This window comes from Eumetopias jubatus, unplaced genomic scaffold, assembly GCF_037043125.1.
Source record: "Eumetopias jubatus isolate StellerSeaLion01/CBP00866 unplaced genomic scaffold, mEumJub1_p1.0 scaffold_4, whole genome shotgun sequence".
NCBI lineage: Eukaryota > Metazoa > Chordata > Mammalia > Carnivora > Otariidae > Eumetopias > Eumetopias jubatus.
The window spans coordinates 11,403,459-11,422,538 of record NW_028274810.1 but is presented as its reverse complement, the minus strand read 5'-3'; the positions used below and the strand labels follow the sequence as shown (position 1 = coordinate 11,422,538).

The 19,080-nt window shown below is 46.4% G+C and overlaps 2 protein-coding genes across 13 annotated transcripts in view; one reads left to right on the top strand and one right to left on the bottom strand.

The window, feature by feature from the left end:
* The window catches only part of AP4B1 (adaptor related protein complex 4 subunit beta 1), a 37,829-nt gene that overhangs the window by 8,184 nt on the left and 10,565 nt on the right, over window positions 1–19,080 (bottom strand). For 2 of the 12 annotated variants that reach the window (XM_028101886.2, XM_028101888.2), the window contains exons 1-8: window positions 6,923–7,178; window positions 6,657–6,842; window positions 4,530–4,754; window positions 3,949–4,079; window positions 3,433–3,580; window positions 2,398–2,894; window positions 1,273–1,356; window positions 396–499 (exon numbers count right to left, since the gene is read on the bottom strand). In XM_028101886.2, the coding sequence (XP_027957687.1) occupies window positions 396–499; window positions 1,273–1,356; window positions 2,398–2,894; window positions 3,433–3,580; window positions 3,949–4,079; window positions 4,530–4,754; window positions 6,657–6,769 (1,302 nt within the window). In that variant the 5' untranslated portion in view covers window positions 6,770–6,842; window positions 6,923–7,178. The other 10 variants (XM_088022325.1, XM_028101884.2, XM_028101883.2 and 7 more) reach the window with 10 other exon arrangements.
* Window positions 7,335–13,493, top strand: DCLRE1B (DNA cross-link repair 1B). Its single transcript, XM_028101889.2, has 4 exons — window positions 7,335–7,832; window positions 8,494–8,659; window positions 9,021–9,203; window positions 11,601–13,493. The coding sequence occupies exons 1-4, from the start codon at window positions 7,644–7,646 to the stop codon at window positions 12,677–12,679; spliced, it is 1,617 nt and encodes a 538-aa protein (XP_027957690.1). The 5' UTR covers window positions 7,335–7,643; the 3' UTR covers window positions 12,680–13,493.

The following is a 19,080-nucleotide window of genomic DNA, read 5'->3' as shown; positions in this document are numbered from 1 at the left end:
AGTGCAAATCGGAGCCGTCTGTGAAGCTTCTTAAAAATCTATGTGTCTAGGTCTACCACTCCTGCATATTTAAGTCGGTGGGCCTGCAGTGAAGCCCAACTATGCAAAAACGATCCTGATTCTCATTCCAGCTAAAAACTCCATGGTCTAAATCTCTGGCTTAAAACTGTTCAAGAAAACAATGATATCAAAGCATTTGTAATAAAAATCATAGATAAATCTCATGTTTTTATCACTTCTATCCTAACTACACCCAAAAGAGAATCTGAGGTGGCAATCAATTCTAAGAATTTCCACATTCAGACACCGGGTAGAGAAGAATTAGATTCCATTTCACAGAGCAGGGTCCCAAGCATTTCCCCTCTGCCTGGAGGTAAAGGAGAATGGCCATCTACCTCGCTGTCTTGAATGTTCTCCTCACAGCCGGGCAGGGCCTGACACACAGCTTCCGTACACTGAGGACACAACCAAACCAGGTCTCGGAAAGTTTGCACCACCACTACAACACAGCTCAGGATACAAGAGCACAGGATTAGAGGCTCCACGCAGGAAGGAATCAAGAGAAGTCACATATTCAGACTAGATTGCTATGTGAATTTCTGTAAAATGGGTGTTGGAGGGGTGGCCCATGATTATCTGAGAAATGTCTGACACGGGCAATAATTTCTTAAATGGATGTTGCTCTTATTGGATGGCTATGAGGACAAATGAGCTCCTATGTGCAAAAGCACATGGTAAAATGCAAAGCAAATGTGAGGACATGTTATTATTGATTGATATTCTGAAGACGGTATAAATGGAGCCACCACTGCTGGGACTAGGGTAGGGCAAACGAGGTGCTGTGGGTGTAAAATCTAAGACATGCAGGGTTAGCACCTGCATGAACCTGATAGTGAGTGCCTCTTTAAATTTTTGCATCTTGGGCACCTTGCTTGCCTTGCCCCAGTCCCAGCCCTGGAAGCCACTGCTGCCATAAAGCAAAAAGAGGGGTAAAGGTGGGGAGTTAACAAGCACAGGCATTCTGGTAGTCTTCATTATCTACAGAACAGCCTGGCAGAGTTATGGCAGCCAGAAGACCCTCTACCTGTTAGATCTATAGACCCTATGCTTCTCTGATGGCAACAGATGAGGATGCAAAGAAAAGTTTAAACCTCTGTTAATCAACAACAAATATTTTTTGAGCAACAGCTATAGGAGAGGCAATTGACAAAAAAATAAATAAAAATAAATAAATAAATAAATACAAATCCTCAAAGGATAGCCAGCCATTACCTGTGGTAATGTGCTCTTGCCGAAGCCCCAGCAACTCTGTTAGAATCTGCACGCACTGATCTGTGTAGGTCCGGGCAATACCACCTACAGAGGAAGAGAAAGCAGAAAAAAGTGGTAAGTCCAAATCCTAGCACCTCATTTAAAAAAAGCTTCCCACCAGCCAAAGACAGAGAGGACCAGGGATACCTTTAAATAAAAAAAAAGAAAGAAAAAAAATCACCCCTTGCTTGATGAAATAACAATTTACGTTTCCTAAGTTTGGTAAAAGTGAATTTTCCATTGAACAAGGTGGAAAACTTTCAGTAACAAAGGTATGTATGTGGCAGCCAGATACGAGGCCTCGAGGCACCACTGCCTGCAGAGCACCTCACAGCAACGTCCCTGCAGGAACACCTGACCGCAGGAGCTCTGCTCTCCTCTTTGTTCGCTCTTCCTGACCCTGAAAATAATCACTCTTTATTCTAATATAAGGGTTCCTTCTCCTCTTCCACTTGAAGCCCTCCAACAAAACATTACTCCCTGGCTGCTTTCATTTTGTGAGTCACTCTGGCCTTCTGAATCCCAGAGTAATACGAAAAAGCCTGTTAAGATTTGGGATTTATTCTGTGTTGGTCTGTACTCAGCACAATATATAGCCCATAGCAGAAGCTCAATAAACAACTGGTCAATTGTCACAGGACTTTGAGTCTAGAAAGCCGGGTTCTGACCCTGGGTCAAAAACTACATGACCTTTTGGCCACTTAATAACCTTTTTCTTTGAGTTTCTTCATCTCTAAAATGAGGTGGTAACACTTGTCCGCTTTTCCAGACTGCCTCCAAAAACTGTGCTAAGATGATATATGGGAAAGCATTCTGGATAGTAGCCAACAAAAGGCCATATAAATTTTAAGTACTCTAGTTTGAGTTACCTGTATTCTCTATCCTAGAAGATACGGTAACACCAGTGTTGACAAAAAAACAAAACAAAACAAAACACCTCCCTTCCCACTCCTGTGGCCACTGACCCCATTCTTTGGTGCATGGTAATTGGTCTCTGATGCAAGATTCATTCCCTTTTGTTCGCTATGATTCCACAGCTTCCTGGTTAGTTGAAGGTCTCCAAAAGGAAAAGCAGCAGACCCCTACCTATGGCAAAGATGGCAGCCTGGGCAAAGTCGGCTGACACGTCAGTGCAGTACCCTCGGAGCTCCTCTAGCACCTGCTGTACGTTCTCATCGTTCACCAGCTCGCAGAGCACCTCCACCTTCTGCAGCTTGATGTAGTGGGGCTCCGAGTAGGAGCAAAAAAACTTTTTGTAGTGGCTGCTAAAGTGACCGGGCAAACTATGCAAGATCTGACGCACATGACACAGGGCAGCAAAACAGAGCTCGCGGCTCTCTGAAGAACATGCAGCCAGCAAAGGGCCCTTGACTTGCACAAGCACATCAGTTTGTACATGGGGGAATTTTTTTGCCAAGATCAGAAAGAGTTTCGTGGCTCCCATCACCACACCGGGGCTACTGCTCTTGAGAAAGCTATCTAACAGATTGAGAATGTCAAACAGCTCCTCCTCACTGCGCGGTTGATAGCGTAGCAGAAAGTTCAATACTTCAGCCTGGCCCCATTGGTCCAGTTTTGGCATTCTAACCAAAAAAGAAAAGAAAAGTGTTATTTTAGCAACCAAATTAGGACCATCAGCATGCAAAAGCCATGTCACCAGTCATCTGTTCATCGTAACAAGGAGAATTCTTGAAAACAGGCTATCCCATAATAGAATTACTCTTTTCATGTCCTATTTAAAGTTTACACAAAATAGGCTTTAAATTCCGAGATTTTACACTACAAATTCTCATGATCTAAGGCCAAGGACCATGATCACTATACCTAGATCCAGATTCTTTACAGTTTAAGACAGTATAAATCGCTTAGTTTGGGGGACATAATGATTGTAGAGGAGGACAGAACCTATTTCCACAGAGTATTTCTGCCATCTCTCTATATCACCGAAAGAAACTAAGACAAATAAAAGAATCCTCTCAATGAAATATGAAGAGGTTAATAGTTATGGTTAACTTTACTACTCTACAGAAGTTGTTCAAGACGTCTCCTTAATTCAACATGTCAAGATCCCACTAGGATGCAGATCTCATCATAACAAAAAGAGCACTGAGGCATCCAAACCGATTTAAGAGATGGTGGGCGATGGGCTTGTTGATGACAACACCTCCTTCCTGTTTCAGAATTTCCTCTAGAGACCTCAGGCAGTTCACAACCACAATTGGATCCTGGTCACGCAGCAAACTGTATAATTCATTTACCAGAGCACCGTCTATAAAAGAGCACGAAGATCTGAGAGAAAGAACTTCAGAGTCTCAGGAATAGAGCTGAGTACTAGCTCCAGGCAGACAAAGCTGAACTTCTCTGCTACAAAAATAACAAAGGCAATAATAAAGTGAAAGGCAAAAAATTGCCATCTCCAGACTATTCTAAGTAGCTAATGTGACAGATCTCACCTGGGCCCCAAAGAAAAGGCTTCTCTGATCTCAAAAAATACCAAACCAGCCTTTCTAAAGGACAAGTACAGAAGTAGGGTGACATTACTATTTCCTACCAAAGTCATGTCATCTTTTACAAAGTCAAACATGTAACAGAGGCACAAAATAAATACTGATCATGATGGATTATACTGAAACTTACCCACTTCAGAATCTCCATGAAGATTATGCATCTTGGCACAACCAAGGACTGCCACCCTTCTGACGTATGAAGCTTTATCTCGCAGACCATTGAGAATAGGCTGTTGGATATATTCCTGCACACCAGGCATCCTAAGCAACACATCCTAGAGTCAGCCAGATCCTGAAATACTAGTTTTGACTTAATTCAGCCTCTATTCACTTAACAGAAAGTTCAGCAGATGTTTGAATGTACATCTATCACATCATAAAGAATTAGGGAAAGCCACTGCCACACTTAAAAAGTCATACTTGAATTTTCACTTGGACTAATACTCCAGGGGCGGCAAAAACATGTATCTACACGATTGTTTACAAATCATTAACCAAAACCCAGAACTATTTCAGCAAGAGTGAGGACGGAAACCTCCCTTTAATGTAACCACATGACATAGTTTTTTAAGCCTAAGCAATGGCTGAAAACCTGAGTTCAGGTTACAACTGCATTTTCCCTAGAATTAAGAACCTCACCATTGAAGACCTGCCCCAGGGTCTCCTGAATACCTCAGACACTGATAAACAGTCAGGGAAAAGGGTACTCACCTGAGGCTACACATGCTCCGTAACGCCAGCCCTCGAACCATTGGATTGGGATCCGAACAGTCTTTGCACAACGTATTAATGGCCAAGAGAGCCAGATCTGGTTTCAGGGGGGCATATGTACACATGTACAGATAAACCAACTTCTTCTGAACAATATCTGCGGTGGCACTGGCCTTCACCATTTCCATGAAAACACCAGACATGTCCAAGCCCTGAGTCATGTGCCTGAAACCAACACACATAGCAGGAGAAGTAAAATACATAATCCCCAGCCTACAATGAGAGGCATTTTACCTATACACATCCCGGTGATCCAACTAGACTGTGAAGGAAGCAACCAAGTCCACCTTGTCTATTATACTGCACAATACTTCACACCATGGGCCTACGATAAACATTTTTCTATTCATTCAACAAACACTTATTGAATTCCTGGTACATTCCAGTCTAATTCAGCTTCTACGTTCCAGAGATATGCTCTGGGGACGTAATCTTTTTTTTTTTTGTTAAGATTTTTTTTTTTTGTTATTTATCAGAGAGAGAGAGAGAAAGAGCACGCACAGGCAGGGAGAGCAGCAGGCAGAGGGAGAAGCAGGCTCCCCGCGGAGCAGGAAGCCTGATACAGGGACTCGATCCCAGGACCCTGAAATCATGACCTGAGCTGAAGGCAGATGATTAACCGACTGAGCCACCCAGGTGCCCTTCTGGGGACATAATCTTGAAGAAGGCATGGTCTCAGATCTTTAGGAACTCAAAGTATAACTAAGGAGCAAGACAAAAACACCACTAATTACAGTACAAAAGGTAAGTATTAAAATAGGTAAGCGTTAAAACAGAAGTAACAAAGTTGGGGCACCTGGGTAGCTCAGTGGGTTGGTTAAGCGTCTGACTCTTGGTTTCAGCTCAGGTCATGATCTCAGGGTTGTGAGTTCAAGCTCCGTATCGGCTCTGCACTCAGCATGGGGTCTGCTTGAGATTCTCTCTCTCCCTCTCTCCCCACTCTCTCTCAAATAATTAATAAATCTTAAAAAAAAGAAGTTAACAGACAAGGTGCGATGGGGACCCAGAAGTCTAATACTGCCAAGAAATCATAAAATGTTTCCAAAGAGGAAGTAATACTTTAGTTGAATGAGCTGGAATTTTCCAGGCAGGTGTAGTAGGTAGGTAACACATGCTTTGAGGCACGTAGACGTCAGCAAGAATGCTACATTCTTTTGAGAGTATGCAAGTAGTTGTGTTAGCAGGGTGTTCTTTGGGTGCTATGGTAAGAAGTTTGGACTTCCTTCTGTAGATCACTGTTTCTCAAACAATCTCCTACAGGAATCAGATGAGAAATCTGTTTAAAATGCATATTGCTGGGTTCCACCCCACCCTCCTGAAAGCAGCATTACTGGATTGGATGAAAACTTTACACTTTTTTTTTTAAAGCACCCCCAGGGACTTTTGTGCATACTAACGTTTGTTATCCACAACTGCAGCCAAGAGTTATACCTTTAAATTCATGTCAGGAAACTTCTGACTGAAATGAAGAGGCAAGGTCTGACCTACTAGTAAGCCACTGCAATTGCTTTGCTAATAAAACCAGAATAGCGGTGCCAACAAAAAAGAAATACATAGACATTTTCTTAAAAAAAAAAAAAAAGAGGATGGATATTGAGAACTATATATCCATACCATCTGACTTGAGAAGTGAAAATCAGGCGTCATCAAGATGGACTCCCTCCCTTGGTCAGCTGGATGGTGACATTCCTCAACCCAAACATAAGCGGAAGAGCAGGTTTGGGGAGAGGGGAAGGATGCAGGTGCTATTTTGCATGTCTTTGAAGAAATGTCCAGGTGGGAATGCCCAGCAGGCAGGAGGATATGTGGGTTTGAAGATACAAAAGGCTTTCTGTACTAGACTCTATAGATCTGGGAGTCAGCAGAGTTAGGGTCAAGACATGGGTGTAACCACCCTGCTGAGTAAACCAAGTCAAGCAAGTCCCCCAGGGGAGGCTGCGGTGGCCATCCGGAGAAGCAGGAAGGCCAAATCATACCCTGCCCTGAGTTCATTCGCTCTTTTCGAGCGGCCACGGGTAGAGGGCCCGGATGGGGGCTGCAGCGGGGAGTTCGGGCGGTAGCTGATACCTAATCACTCGCTGGATGACATTCCGGTAGCGCAGCCTATCCGCCTGAACGTGAGGGTTACACAGAGCTTTCTTCAGCTCCTTCACCACGTCCTCGGAGCCAAGGTACGGCATCTTCAACGGCCACGGGGCAGCCCCACAGACCCCTAGGTAACTCGCGGGCTCCTCCTAGCCCTGACGGGGGAACCTGGGTAAAGCAAATGTCAGTCAGCGAAGAGACCAAAGGCGGGATCTCGCCCCAGCCTCGCCAGGCCCCAGCACACTCACACCAACCCTCTCCGCGCCCCGGCGAGCCCCAAACGAGGCTCTGTGGTTCCTTCCCGGGACCTGCAGGCCGGCTCGCTCCGCCTGAGACCGCTCCGGCTACCTCGAGGCCCTTCGCCGCATTTCCAGCCCCGCCGCCGAAGGTCCGCAGACCCCTCCCTCGCCAGTTCCAGCCCTTTGTGCGCCTCCGCCGGGTTGCCCACCCGGATAGGCCCAAACAAGCTTTTTGCGGAAGTCCCGCCTCCTCGGGGCCGACCGCGCACAGCAGCTGCCACTCACCTTCTCGCAGCGAGCGCCGAGCGTCGCCCGGACGCCGACCTTAGGGCGCCCTTCCCCCCCCACCTCTCACCTCCAGGCGCAGCCGCGCGGCTCGCTCTGGTGGAGGCGCGGCGGGCCATCGGAAATCCGCTGCTTCGGCCTGTCTCCGCCCAGCAGCGCGCGCTTTGAGTGCCCGGCCTCAGCCCCGGCTCCCGCGCGCGGGTAGGAGTGGCGCTCAGTCGAGCGTCTTCCGCGGTTTGCGATTACCCCCAGGACTCCCAAGAGTACGGCCACTTCCTTCTTTCTGCCCACGCTAGGGACTGCTCCTCTACTGGCCTGGCTTCCGGTTAGGGTCTCTGGCCGCGTTGCCCCAGCGTGACTTCTCTTCAGGGCGCCGTTGCGGGAGCCTTGCGCGGGAGCTCTGTGCCCATGAAGATCCCGCTGGGGACTCTCCAGCCCCGCCACCATGAATGGGGCCCTGATCCCCCATACGCCCATCGCTGTGGACTTTTGGAGCCTGCGCCGGGCTGGTTCCGCGCGGCTCTTCTTTTTGTCCCACATGCACTCGGACCACACCGTGGGTTTGTCTAGCACCTGGGCCCGGCCCCTCTACTGCTCCCCAATCACTGCTTACCTCGTGCATCGTCACCTACAGGTACGGGGGGCCGGAGTCCTCCGAGAGCTGGGTCGAGCATTGGGTGGGATTTCCGATCTGTCACAGTCTCGGACTCCAGAGTAGGGGCCAGGAGGACTGATTTTTACAAATGCGGGAGTTGTTCGAACCCAGAAATGCGCCTTTAGCCCAGAATGGGAATGTGGCTTCTTGGTTGGCCCACTTGGGAAGTTTCAGCTATAAGTTGGGGAGATCTTTCAGCCAAGGAAACTAGCTACCTTTTCAGATAAACTAGGCCAGTGTTTCCCTAGTGTCCTCTAAGAATCCACCTAATGTGCTGGGTGACACATTCTCCAGCGGCCACCCCCCCCCCCCCCCAAAGTAGATCTAGCTGGTGCAGGTCCTGGAAATCTGGTTGGAAGTTTTTTTAACGGGTGCCCCCAAGGGATTATTATCAGGAAGGTTTGAGAATTGCTTGGCTAGACTGTTTTTTAGACTCTTAATTTACATTGTACAAAGGGTGGGAGGGGAGAGTGGGAGGAAGAAGGGAGGATTTGAGGGGACTCTCCATTATACCTTCTGCTCCAGGGTGGCTTAGGATGTCGTCTGCTTCCCCTGATTCCGGTAAAGGGTTAGTTCCTGATCCAGGGCAGTACCAAGGAGGAGATTCTGTGTTCACTAGAATGACCAACTTTTTCCTCAGGTACCTAAGGAGTGGATCCGGGCCTTGGAGGTTGGTGAGAGCCATGTCCTGCCTCTAGATGAAATTGGGCGAGAGACCATGACTGTAACCCTCATGGATGCCAATCACTGCCCTGGCTCTGTCATGTTTCTCTTTGAAGGATACTTTGGAACCATTCTCTACACAGGTGGGCCTTCCAAGGGGTCGCTCCCACCTTCCCAGCCTAGATACTACTTTTCTTGAGCAGTCTTAACTCAGAAGTCTGGAGGCCTCCTAGCTTCATCCCATATGACCACAGTGACCCTTTCTCAACTGATTTCCCACTCTTTAAGGTTTCAAACCTTATTAAGAGTAATAAAAACAGAAGCAGAACGGAGACCTTTCCGAAAAGAAGCTATACTATGTTAGTGCCAGACTTCCTGTTTAGTTTTTTCACAGGCTGGTAAGCAAATTTCCATCAGCTATTGGAAGCCGGGAGAAGCTTGTGTTTCATACTTTTGCCTCTGACTCTCTGCCCCCGCCCCCAACCCCATATACTCTTCTTCTAGGTGACTTTCGGTATACACCATCCATGTTAAAGGAGCCAGCCCTGAAACTGGGGAAACAGATCCATACCTTATACCTAGACAACACCAATTGCAACCCAGCCTGGGTTCTTCCTTCCCGACAAGAAGCTGCCCGCCAGATTGTTGAGCTCATTCGAAAGCACCCACAACATAACATAAAGATTGGTAAGTGGTTTCCTTTCCTTTTTCTTTTACCCATAGCTAGTGAATCTTGGGTTTTGGGGGGGGGTTCTCATATCTTTCAGGTCTTTGTAGATCCCCCCTTCTCCATGAAACCTTATTTAAAATTGCAGTCTTCCTGGGGTGCTTGGGTGGCTCAGTCCGTTAAGCCTCTGACTCTTGGTTTTGGCTCGGGTCTTGATCTCAGGATCGTGAGATCAAGCCCTGCCTAGGGCTCCATGCCAAGCTCCCAGTCTGCTTAAGAGTCTCTCTCTCCCCCTGCCCCTCCCAGTCGCCCAGCACTCCCCTCACCCCCATGTGTGCTCTCTCTAAATAAATCTTTTTTAAAAAAAATGCAGTCTTCCTACCATCTCTACTCTGACATTCCCAACTCCTGATCCCCTATACCAACTCAACTTTTTCATTCTTTAATAGTGCTTATCACCTTCCAGTATATTCTGTCCATGTTTTAATATGCTATTGCTTATTATTTGTCTGTTTTCCACGTGTCCTGCCATACACACAGACTCCTTGAGAGCATGGATGGAGGTAGGAAGGAGTCTTGCTTGTGGAACAGAGAAGTAGCAGCATGACAGGCACACAGTGGGTGAGGAGGCTGTCACGGGAGGAGGGGCTGAAGTGCTTGCTTGTAAGCTTGAACTTGGTCCTAAATGTAATTCTTTTTTTTTTTTTTAACAGTCCCCCTTTTTTTAAAAATTTATTTATTTATTCATGAGAGAGAGAGAGAGGCAGAGGGAGAAGCAGGCTCCCAAGGAGCAGGGAGCCCGATGTGGGACTCGATCCCAGGACCCTGGGATCATGACCTGAGCTGAAGGCAGACGCTTAACGACTGAGCCACCCAGGCGCCCCTGAATGTAATTCTTAAACGTAACTTGATCCAGATGGTTACATTTGGACAAAAAGCTATTGAAGGTTTTTAAATAGGAGAGGGCCAATATTGCATTCATCATCTTATAATGTATTCCACAATTTACATATTGTTGTTTTTGGTTTTTATTATCTGTCTACCCCTGCTAGAATGAATATAAGTTCCAAAATGGCAGGGCTCTTTTTGTTACTTGTGGATACATCCCAAATGCTTAGATTAATGCCTGAGGAGGCACTCAATAAATATGTTATCTGAGTGAATGAAATTTTTTTTTTTAAGATTTTATGTCTTTATTTGTCAGAGAGTGAGCACAAGCAGGGGGAGTGGCAGGCAGAGGGAGAAGCAGGCTCCCTGCTGAGCAAGGAGCCCCAATGCGGGGCTCAATCCCAGGATCCTGGGATCACGACCTGAGCCAAAGGCAGATACTTAACCGACTGAGCCACCCAGGCGTCCCTGAGTGAATGGAATTTATCAGAATGTAGATATTCAAGTGAATGCTGTGCTTAAAATCAGACACATTGAGAAACCAACTGTATATTTGTTCTAGCAACTCCACAATAGTATAAAACATTTTGGGGCCTTTTTTTTTTTTTTTTTTAATTTTATTGAGAGAGATGGTGTGAGCACACATGAATAAGGGGAAGGGCAGAGGGAGAGAGAATCTCAAGCAGACTCCATGCTGAGCATGGAGCCCAATGTAGGGCTTGATCTCAGAACCCTGAGGTCATGACCTGAGCCGATCAAGAGTCAGATGCTTAACCAACTGAACCACCCAGGCGCCCTCATTTTGGGGCCTTCTAACTGGTACTTCTGATTTCAGCATCTCCTCATCCAGGTGATCAGTAACACTCCTGCTATTTTTTTCTTCTAAAGCGCTCCTCTGATCATATTATTCCTGTGATTAAAATGAGCCATTTTCCTGCTGCACACTCTTTAATGGCTCCCCTTCACTTACAGAATTAAGTTCAAACTCCTTAGCAGTATATATGGGCCCTGTATAATACGACCCTTACCTCTCCTATGTCATTTATTACTAGTTCCTTTTTTGCACTTTAGTAACACCGAACCATCATCCCCTTCCCTTGCCAGGTAAACTCAGACCCATCCTTTATCTTTTATGACAACTCAGTTGCCATTTTTAGGGAAGTTTCCCTAACTCTGTCAACCGGTAGATACTTTTCTGTGCCCTCATAATACTATGTGCATGTCTCTGACTTTGCTTCTGGGTCCCCATGTAGACTGCACTCCTTGAAGACTGAGGCTTATGCTTATTTTCACAGTGCCTAACACCTGGTAGATGCTCTCCTTTGTTGAACCGAACGAGTGGGTGGATTCGGTGTTAAGCCCTCCCCCAACCTCCATGTTTTTCAGCTCAAATGCCACCTCCTCCCTGATACACTCCCTGGTTGCCCCATTTGTGTATTTTTGTTAAACATTTGGTTGATGTATTAGGATTCCCCAGTATCTCCTGTCTTTCATCCCTTGCTTTTCCCATTCCCTTTAACATGATTCAGGACTCTATAGCCTGGGAAAAGAGTCACTTCTGGAGCAGCTGGCCCTGGAGTTTCAGACCTGGGTGGTATTGAGCCCTCGGCGCCTGGAGTTGGTGCAGCTGCTGGGCCTGGCGGATGTGTTCACCGTGGAAGAGAAGGCCGGCCGCATCCATGCAGTGGACCATATGGAGATCTGCCATTCTTCCATGCTACACTGGAACCAGACCCACCCTACCATCGCTATCCTTCCCACGAGCCGGAAGATCCACCGCTCCCACCCCGACATCCACGTCATCCCTTACTCTGATCATTCCTCCTACTCGGAGCTCCGGACCTTTGTTGCAGCACTGAAGCCTTGCCAGGTGGTGCCCATTGTCAGTCGGCAGCCCTGTAGGGACTACTTTCAGGACAGCCTGAGCCCCAGGCTCTCTGTGCCCCTGATTCCGGACTCTGTGCAGCAATATATGAATTCCTCCTCAAGGAAACCAAGCTTTCTCTGGCTGTTAGAAAGGAGGCTAAAGAGGCCGAGAACCCAGGGTGTCATGTTTGACTCCTCTCAGGACACTGCTGATCAATCTCCAGCTGCCAGGGACTCAAAGAAGGCCAAGAATGAGAACCTTTCTGGGGACCTTGAGAAGAAGGCTTCCCACCATCCTTTGCAGATCAAGAAACAGTTGTGCCCGGACCTCTGCTACAAAGAATGGGATGGGGCAGTCCCTATCTCTGAGTCCCAGAAGATGGTGACTGTACGGCCCACCCCCTTGAGTTTTTCAGTGCACTTACAGTCTACAGATGAGGAATTTCTTTCTCTAGAAACTGGGGAGGAAGTTGGTGTAGGGCCCCACTTGGGACCCAAGGGAGACCACAGTGGCTCAGCAGCCACAGGGAACCAGAGCGCCTGGCTGGCCCAGGAGTCTCTCCTGTCTTGCAGTAGCATGGCTGCCCATCTCCTGGCTCCTGAGTTCAGGGGCCTGGCACTAAAATACCTTTTGACTCCAGTGAACTTTTTCCAGGCACAGTTCTCTTCTAGGGGCTTTGACCAGCAAGTGGAAAAATACCATAAACCAATGCTGAAGTCCAGAGAGGAGAATGCAGAATGATACCTTTGGTTGGTCCAGCACTGCAGTGTTAAAGACTGACTGATGGCTGGGGAGGAGGTTTGTTTTGGGCCTTACTTTTGTATCTTCACAGGATCCCTCTGGGCTCACCCTGGAGCAGTACTTCTCAAAGTATGTTCATTGGAGTCTCAGTGCCTATGGACTCATTAGTTTCATGGTTGACTATGTTTAAGAAACACTTTCCATTACGCCCCCTGCACGGTATACATGAGCACATTAAAGGTTCCCAGAAGTCTTGCAGTAATTTAATCTGCTTAACTTTAACTCAGTATTTCTCCACCTCTTTTGAACATGCAGTTCTCTTATGTGAGTGCAGAAAGAGATATGGTCTGAATCCAAAAGGGCCAGGTTATTGGGGCCATGTGCCTGCCATTCCCCATGTCCCTTTCTCCCTCTTCCCAGATTAAAGAACCTAAGTAGTTAGGTTGTTGTTGTTGTTGTTTTAGTCAGGAACTGTGTTGCTGGAGGATAAAGTGGTGATCCAGACAGCACGTTCCAATCCCGAATGTCACTGACTTGCCATGACCCCATCAAAGAGACTTCCTGTCTTTGCCTCTGGGAGGGAACAGGAAGCAGTGAAGAACCTTGGAACAGTGGAGAGAAACTCCCCCCTGCCTCCATGGGAGTTTGCAATTAGTGTCACTGGAGACTTCTCTGGAACAGAGCCAGCTAGGGGATTGGGCACCCCTCACCAAGGCCATACCTGGAACCAGCTGGGCATTAGACTTAGGGGTACAATGGCCTCCCGGCTGCCTGGAGGCCCTATTTAGCTGAAATAAAGTTATAAAAGATCAAATGTGCTGCCAGATATTCCTGATTGTTCACATAGCTGGGATATTTGCTGCTCTCCCCAACCCCCACCCCCTTGGGTTGAGTAGGGAACCAGAGCACACAGCCTGTTTGTTTTAGTATCCAGGGCAGAGACCAAGGAGCCAGCTGGTGGAAGGGGTGGGGGTGTGCAGCTCTGCCCTGTCCTTCTGCTCACAGCCTGATGCCATGCCAAACCAATAAGCAGGACAGCAGATACCACAGGCTCTGAGAGGGCATAGGCGAGTGGAGCTGGGCGCGGGTAAAAGCTGCTTCAGAATGGAGCCTTGCAATAAAGAAGGTGGTTTCTACTTTCAGAAGAAGATAGGAAGAGTTTAGAAAGTAAGGCCTTGCTCTTGGGCAAGCTGTGCACAGCTCTGTTTTGTCAGTGACCTTCACTGTAAGCCTCCCGTGGGCCCACTAGGAGCCGCAGCAGAGGAGGCATGTGGGGCAGCAGGAAACATGGGCTTGTCCTGGGCTCGAATCCAGGGTACTGTGGGCAAAGAGCTCCCACGTCTACATAGTGGAGCCTCTGTTCCTCATCTGTAAAACAGGGACTGCGAGACCTACCTCTCCTGGTTGCTCTGGAGGTTGGATAATTGGTAAAATTCTTAGCTCAGTGGTTGCACCATGATGGGTATTTCAAATATTGGTTCTCTTAGACTCTGGTTCTCTAAAGAGATTATTCCGTACATAAAACACAAAATTTTGGAAGTCATATAAAAACATAAAGAAGAAAAAGTCAATTTTAATCCTCCATGTACATCAGTTGTTTCCTTCTAGTCCTTTTTTGTATGTATAAATGTATAATTTTTTTTTCAAAATTGGGGCAATACTGTATATAGTTTCAATCCTGCATTTTACTTAATATCTTAAACATTTCTTTGTACCATTAAATATTATTTGAAATGTAATTATGAATGGTTGTATAATATCTTATATAGGTAATACCATTTCCATATTCAACATTTTATGTGCCCTTTTTTCACAATCATACGTATTACAGTGAACATCTTTATGCATCTCTTATGGCATTTTTATTTCCTTAGAGTAAATTACTGGAAGTGGGATTAAAATTTTAGGTTATTTTGGGGGGAGCGGGAAAGGCCTGAGGGAGAGAACCTATGCCCAATGTGGAGCCCGATCTCACAACCCTGAGATCATGACCTGAGCCAAAATCGAGTCGGACGCTTAACCGACTAAGTCACCCAGGCACCTCTACAATTTTAAGTTCTTGATGCAAATTGTGCCCAGTTGCCCTCCAGAAAGGTTTCCTTACCATCCTTTCTGCAGAAGAGGATAGGATTAGAATACGTTGAAGATTCATCAAGTTCAAATAATGTCGTTAGACTGGAACATGTGAACATACGGCAAATCATCCTGTGTGTTAATAAATATTTACTAGGGCTGTGTGGGCAAAGGCTTAGCCTGAGCTCCTTCAGGAGCTAGAGCTCACTTCTCGGCTACCCAAAGGTGGCTGGGAGAGATAAGGTAGTCTTCATACAAGGACCCCCAGATTGGTGTTATCTTCTACTGACAAGGGAACCTGTCTACTCTTGGCCTGTGCTGGGTCACATGCATTCCTTGAAATGGGATCTCTGTGAATTCCGGTGGGGGGTGGAAGCAAATGGCTTTGAGGAATTTAGTTGTTGATGGCATGTTTGTGTTTTAATAATGGGAAAATTTTCTGAAGTAAATTTGTCTGGCTTAGAATAGAGACTGGCAATTATTTTATTTGATAATCTCAATAGTCTCACATAAAAGTGCTGCACTGCATATATCTGTAAGTAGCCAGTTTTTTTTTTTTAAGATTTTATTTATTTACTTGAGAGAGACAGCATGTGTGAGGGAAGAGGCAGAGTGGGAGGGAGAGAGAATCCCAAGCAGACTCCCCGCCAAGTGTGGAGCCTGACACGGGGCTTGATCCCACGACCCGATCATGACCTGAGCCAAAACCAAGAGTCAGCTGCTTAACCACCTGAGCTACCCAGGCACCCCTTAATTTATTTTTAGAATCTCGGGATGACCGCACAGATCTAAGGCAATCTTACAATTAGGCTTGAGGATACCGGGAGAAAGGAATTCCATAGAGATCAATTAGTTGTTTCATGATCTGTGGGAAAACATGTACTTCTCTAAAAGAAGATGGACAGTGGCTTAAGTCCCTTTAGAGGAAAAAAAAATCTACCTGGCTGGCTTTGAGGGGCCATCTCTCACTCCCTTTGTAGTAGGAAATAGGAGATAAGCGAGTCTGCTTATTCGAGGAAAAAGATTTGGACTTGGGTTCTCCATGTCAAGTCCACTCCCAGGGAGACCATTCTCTCTGCCTTCTTGGAGTAGTTCTTATGCAAGAGAAATCCCACCTGGGAGACCACGTTTACATATTGTTGACGCTACCACTACTGAATAGCTGTCAATTTCTTACCTGCCTCCCACCCTTCACCCTCCCTAATCACTACCACAACAAGCTGTTTTGTCTTGGGTTCATGGTGCTTCCCACTTCCTCCTCCACGGAACACCCCACCACATCAATACAGAATAATTCTGCTTGCCATTATAATCTAAACCTACAACTCCTGTGGGATTCTCAGAATGGTTAAGATTGTCTTTATTTTGACCACAGTGCTTTCATTTAGCTGTACCCTTCCACCTTGACTATCTCCTTCCTAGGTAACTTCCTCTTCTTTGAACACATCCTTAACCCACTGGATGCTCCCAGAATCTCAGGCTTGGTTCCTTTCCTGGACAGATGGCTCACTGAATCATCTTTCAGTCACAAAAAACTTCTGGCAAGCCTTGGGTTAGTCTTTCCCTTATAATATTCAGATATTAAAAAACAATTATATTATGGCTATTTTACCAATCCTGAATCCTCCCATCAATTTTCAATAATTTTGGGGCGTGGAGGATGAAAAGTTTGTCCTCTGTGCTATAATCCCATTCTTAATGTGTTCACTGTAATGTGTGCTTCTGTGGAACCAAGAACATTGGGTCCAGCTCACTCACCCTACTAACCGGGCTCCATAGAAACAAAGCATCAAGGTGGATCTAGACTGCTGTACAGAATGAGTCAGGGATATAAGGTTTGGAGAAAACCTGCTAAAAGGTTCTGAGCACCCAGTTCCTAAACTGGGGGGGAGAGGTGGGGAGTCCCCCCACCAACCAACAATTCTCTGATACCAGTTGGGTGTCGTATAATTCAACTCAATTCTGACACTCTCTACCTGGAGGTGGCCTCCACTCCCAGAGGTGAATGGCTCAATCCTACAAGACTGCTCTCCTCCCCTTCAGACACACCAGTCACAAGTCCAGGTTGTCGCCTGTGCTTCTGACCACTGGCTATAGATTGGAGGTCCCAATGACTCCTCCTTGGGTTTGATTCATTTGCTAGAGCAGCCCACAGAACTCAGAAAAACATTTTACTTCCTAGATCATTGGTTTGTTATAAAAGGATATCACTCAGATGGAAGAGATGCTTAGGGCAATGCGGAAAGGGTGAGGAGCTTCCATGCTCTCTAAGCATGCCACTCTTTCCAGATTTCCAAGTGTTCACTCCTTCAGAACTCTGTCCTCACTCTGGATGACTTCAACATTCCAGCCTCTTAGGTTCTTTGGCCTCCTTACCTCCAAAGACTGTATTTCTGTCTTCCTCACCACCCTGTTATTACCAGAAATTGAACTACATCTGAAATCTCAATTTTAAATCTTTTCTCCCACCTTATTTACTAAAGTACCTCCATTGCCAATGTAAGCCCGTTCTGAGCTTCACTTCCCACCTTGACCCAACTGCATCCCACGATACATCGATATAATACAACTCCCTTGCTCTCTCTCACTCAGACACACTTGCCTTGAAAAACTCAAATTCTGAATAAATTCTACTATCTATCTGTTGTTTGACTGTACTGGAGCAGCTAGATGCTGTTGGAGAAACCCCTAAGCAGGCTGACTGGTTTCATTTTAAATTCATGACCTCAGGGGCATCTGGCTGGCTCAGTTGGTTAAGCAACTGCCTTTGGCTCAGGTCGTGATCCCAGGGTCCTGGGATCAGGCTCCCTGCTCAGCGGGGAGCCTGCTTCTCCCTCGCCCTTCCCCTCTCCCTGCTTGTGCGCTCTCTCTCTGTGTCAAATAAATAAAATCTTAAAAAAAAAAAGCAACTATTTAAAAATAAAATAAAATAAATTCATGACCTCATACATCAAATGGCCTTCCATTCTTTTTTTTTGATATTTTTTACTTATTTTTCTTTAAATTTTTTTGTTATGTTAATCACCATACATTACATCATTAGTTTTTGATGTAGTGTTCCATGATTCATTGTTTTTTTTTTTTTAAAGATTTTATTTATTTATTTGAGAGAGAGAATGAGAGATAGAGAGCATGAGAGGGAAGAGGGTCAGAGGGAGAAGCAGACTCCCTGCTGAGCAGGAAGCCCGATGTGGGACTCGATCCCGGGACTTCAGGATCATGACCTGAGCCGAAGGCAGTCACTTAACCAACTGAGCCACCCAGGCGCCCCGATTCATTGTTTGCGTATAACACCCAGTGCTCCATGCAGAACGTGCCCTCTTTAATACCCATCACCAGGCTAACCCATCCCCCCACCCCCTCCCCTCTAGAACCCTCAGTTTGTTTTTTGTTTTTCAGAGTCCATCGTCTCTCATGGTTCGTCTCTCCCTCCGATTTACCCCCTTCATTCTTCCCCTCCTGCTATCTTTTTTTTTCTTAACATATATTACATTATTTGTTTCAGAAGTACAGATCTGTGATTCAACAGTCTTCCACAATTCACAGCGCTCACCATAGCACATACCCTCCCCAATGTCTATCACCCAGCCACACCATCCCTCCCACCCCCAACACTCCAGCAACCCTCAGTTTGTTTCCCGAGATTAAGAATTCCTCATATCAGTGAGGTCATATGAAAATGGTCTTCCATTCTGCTAAGCAATCCTATTATGTTTCTTCAGTGGGCTTGGTTTCCAATTGTCCCTTTCTCTTGGCTCTCCCTCCCCGCCACACCACCATCTGTCAGTAAATCCTGTTGACTCTACCTTGAAACGTATCCCGAATCTTATTTCTTTTCCCCATCTTCACCTCTACCACCTTTGTCCGAGGGGCCTTTGTGTTGTGTCTCAGTTATCGCAAGAGCCTCTTAAATGTTCTACCTGCTTCCAACATTGCCCTCTCCCCTGCAGACACTCAGTCGGCTACCCACAGCAGGCCTGATATAAATCATCCCGGGTTGCTTCTCTGTTCAAATCCTCCAAGGTATTTCCAGCTCACCCAGAATAAAACCCAACCCAAAGCTCTTACCATGGTCTTCCTGGCCCACGTGCTCTGCCGCGCCCTTCGCTTATACTCTCCAAGCCTGCTGACCTCCTTGCGGTTACTCCAGCGCCAGGCAAGCTCTCACTTCACTTTGTTCCCTCCCCTTACCAGACCCTCCATTCAGATACCCACATGGTTTCCTCACCTCCTTCAAGGTTTTGCTCAGCAAGACTATTCTTGGTCATCTTATTTAAAATTGCAACCACCTGGCCAGCCACTCCCTCTCTCCCTTCCTTCTTTTTTGT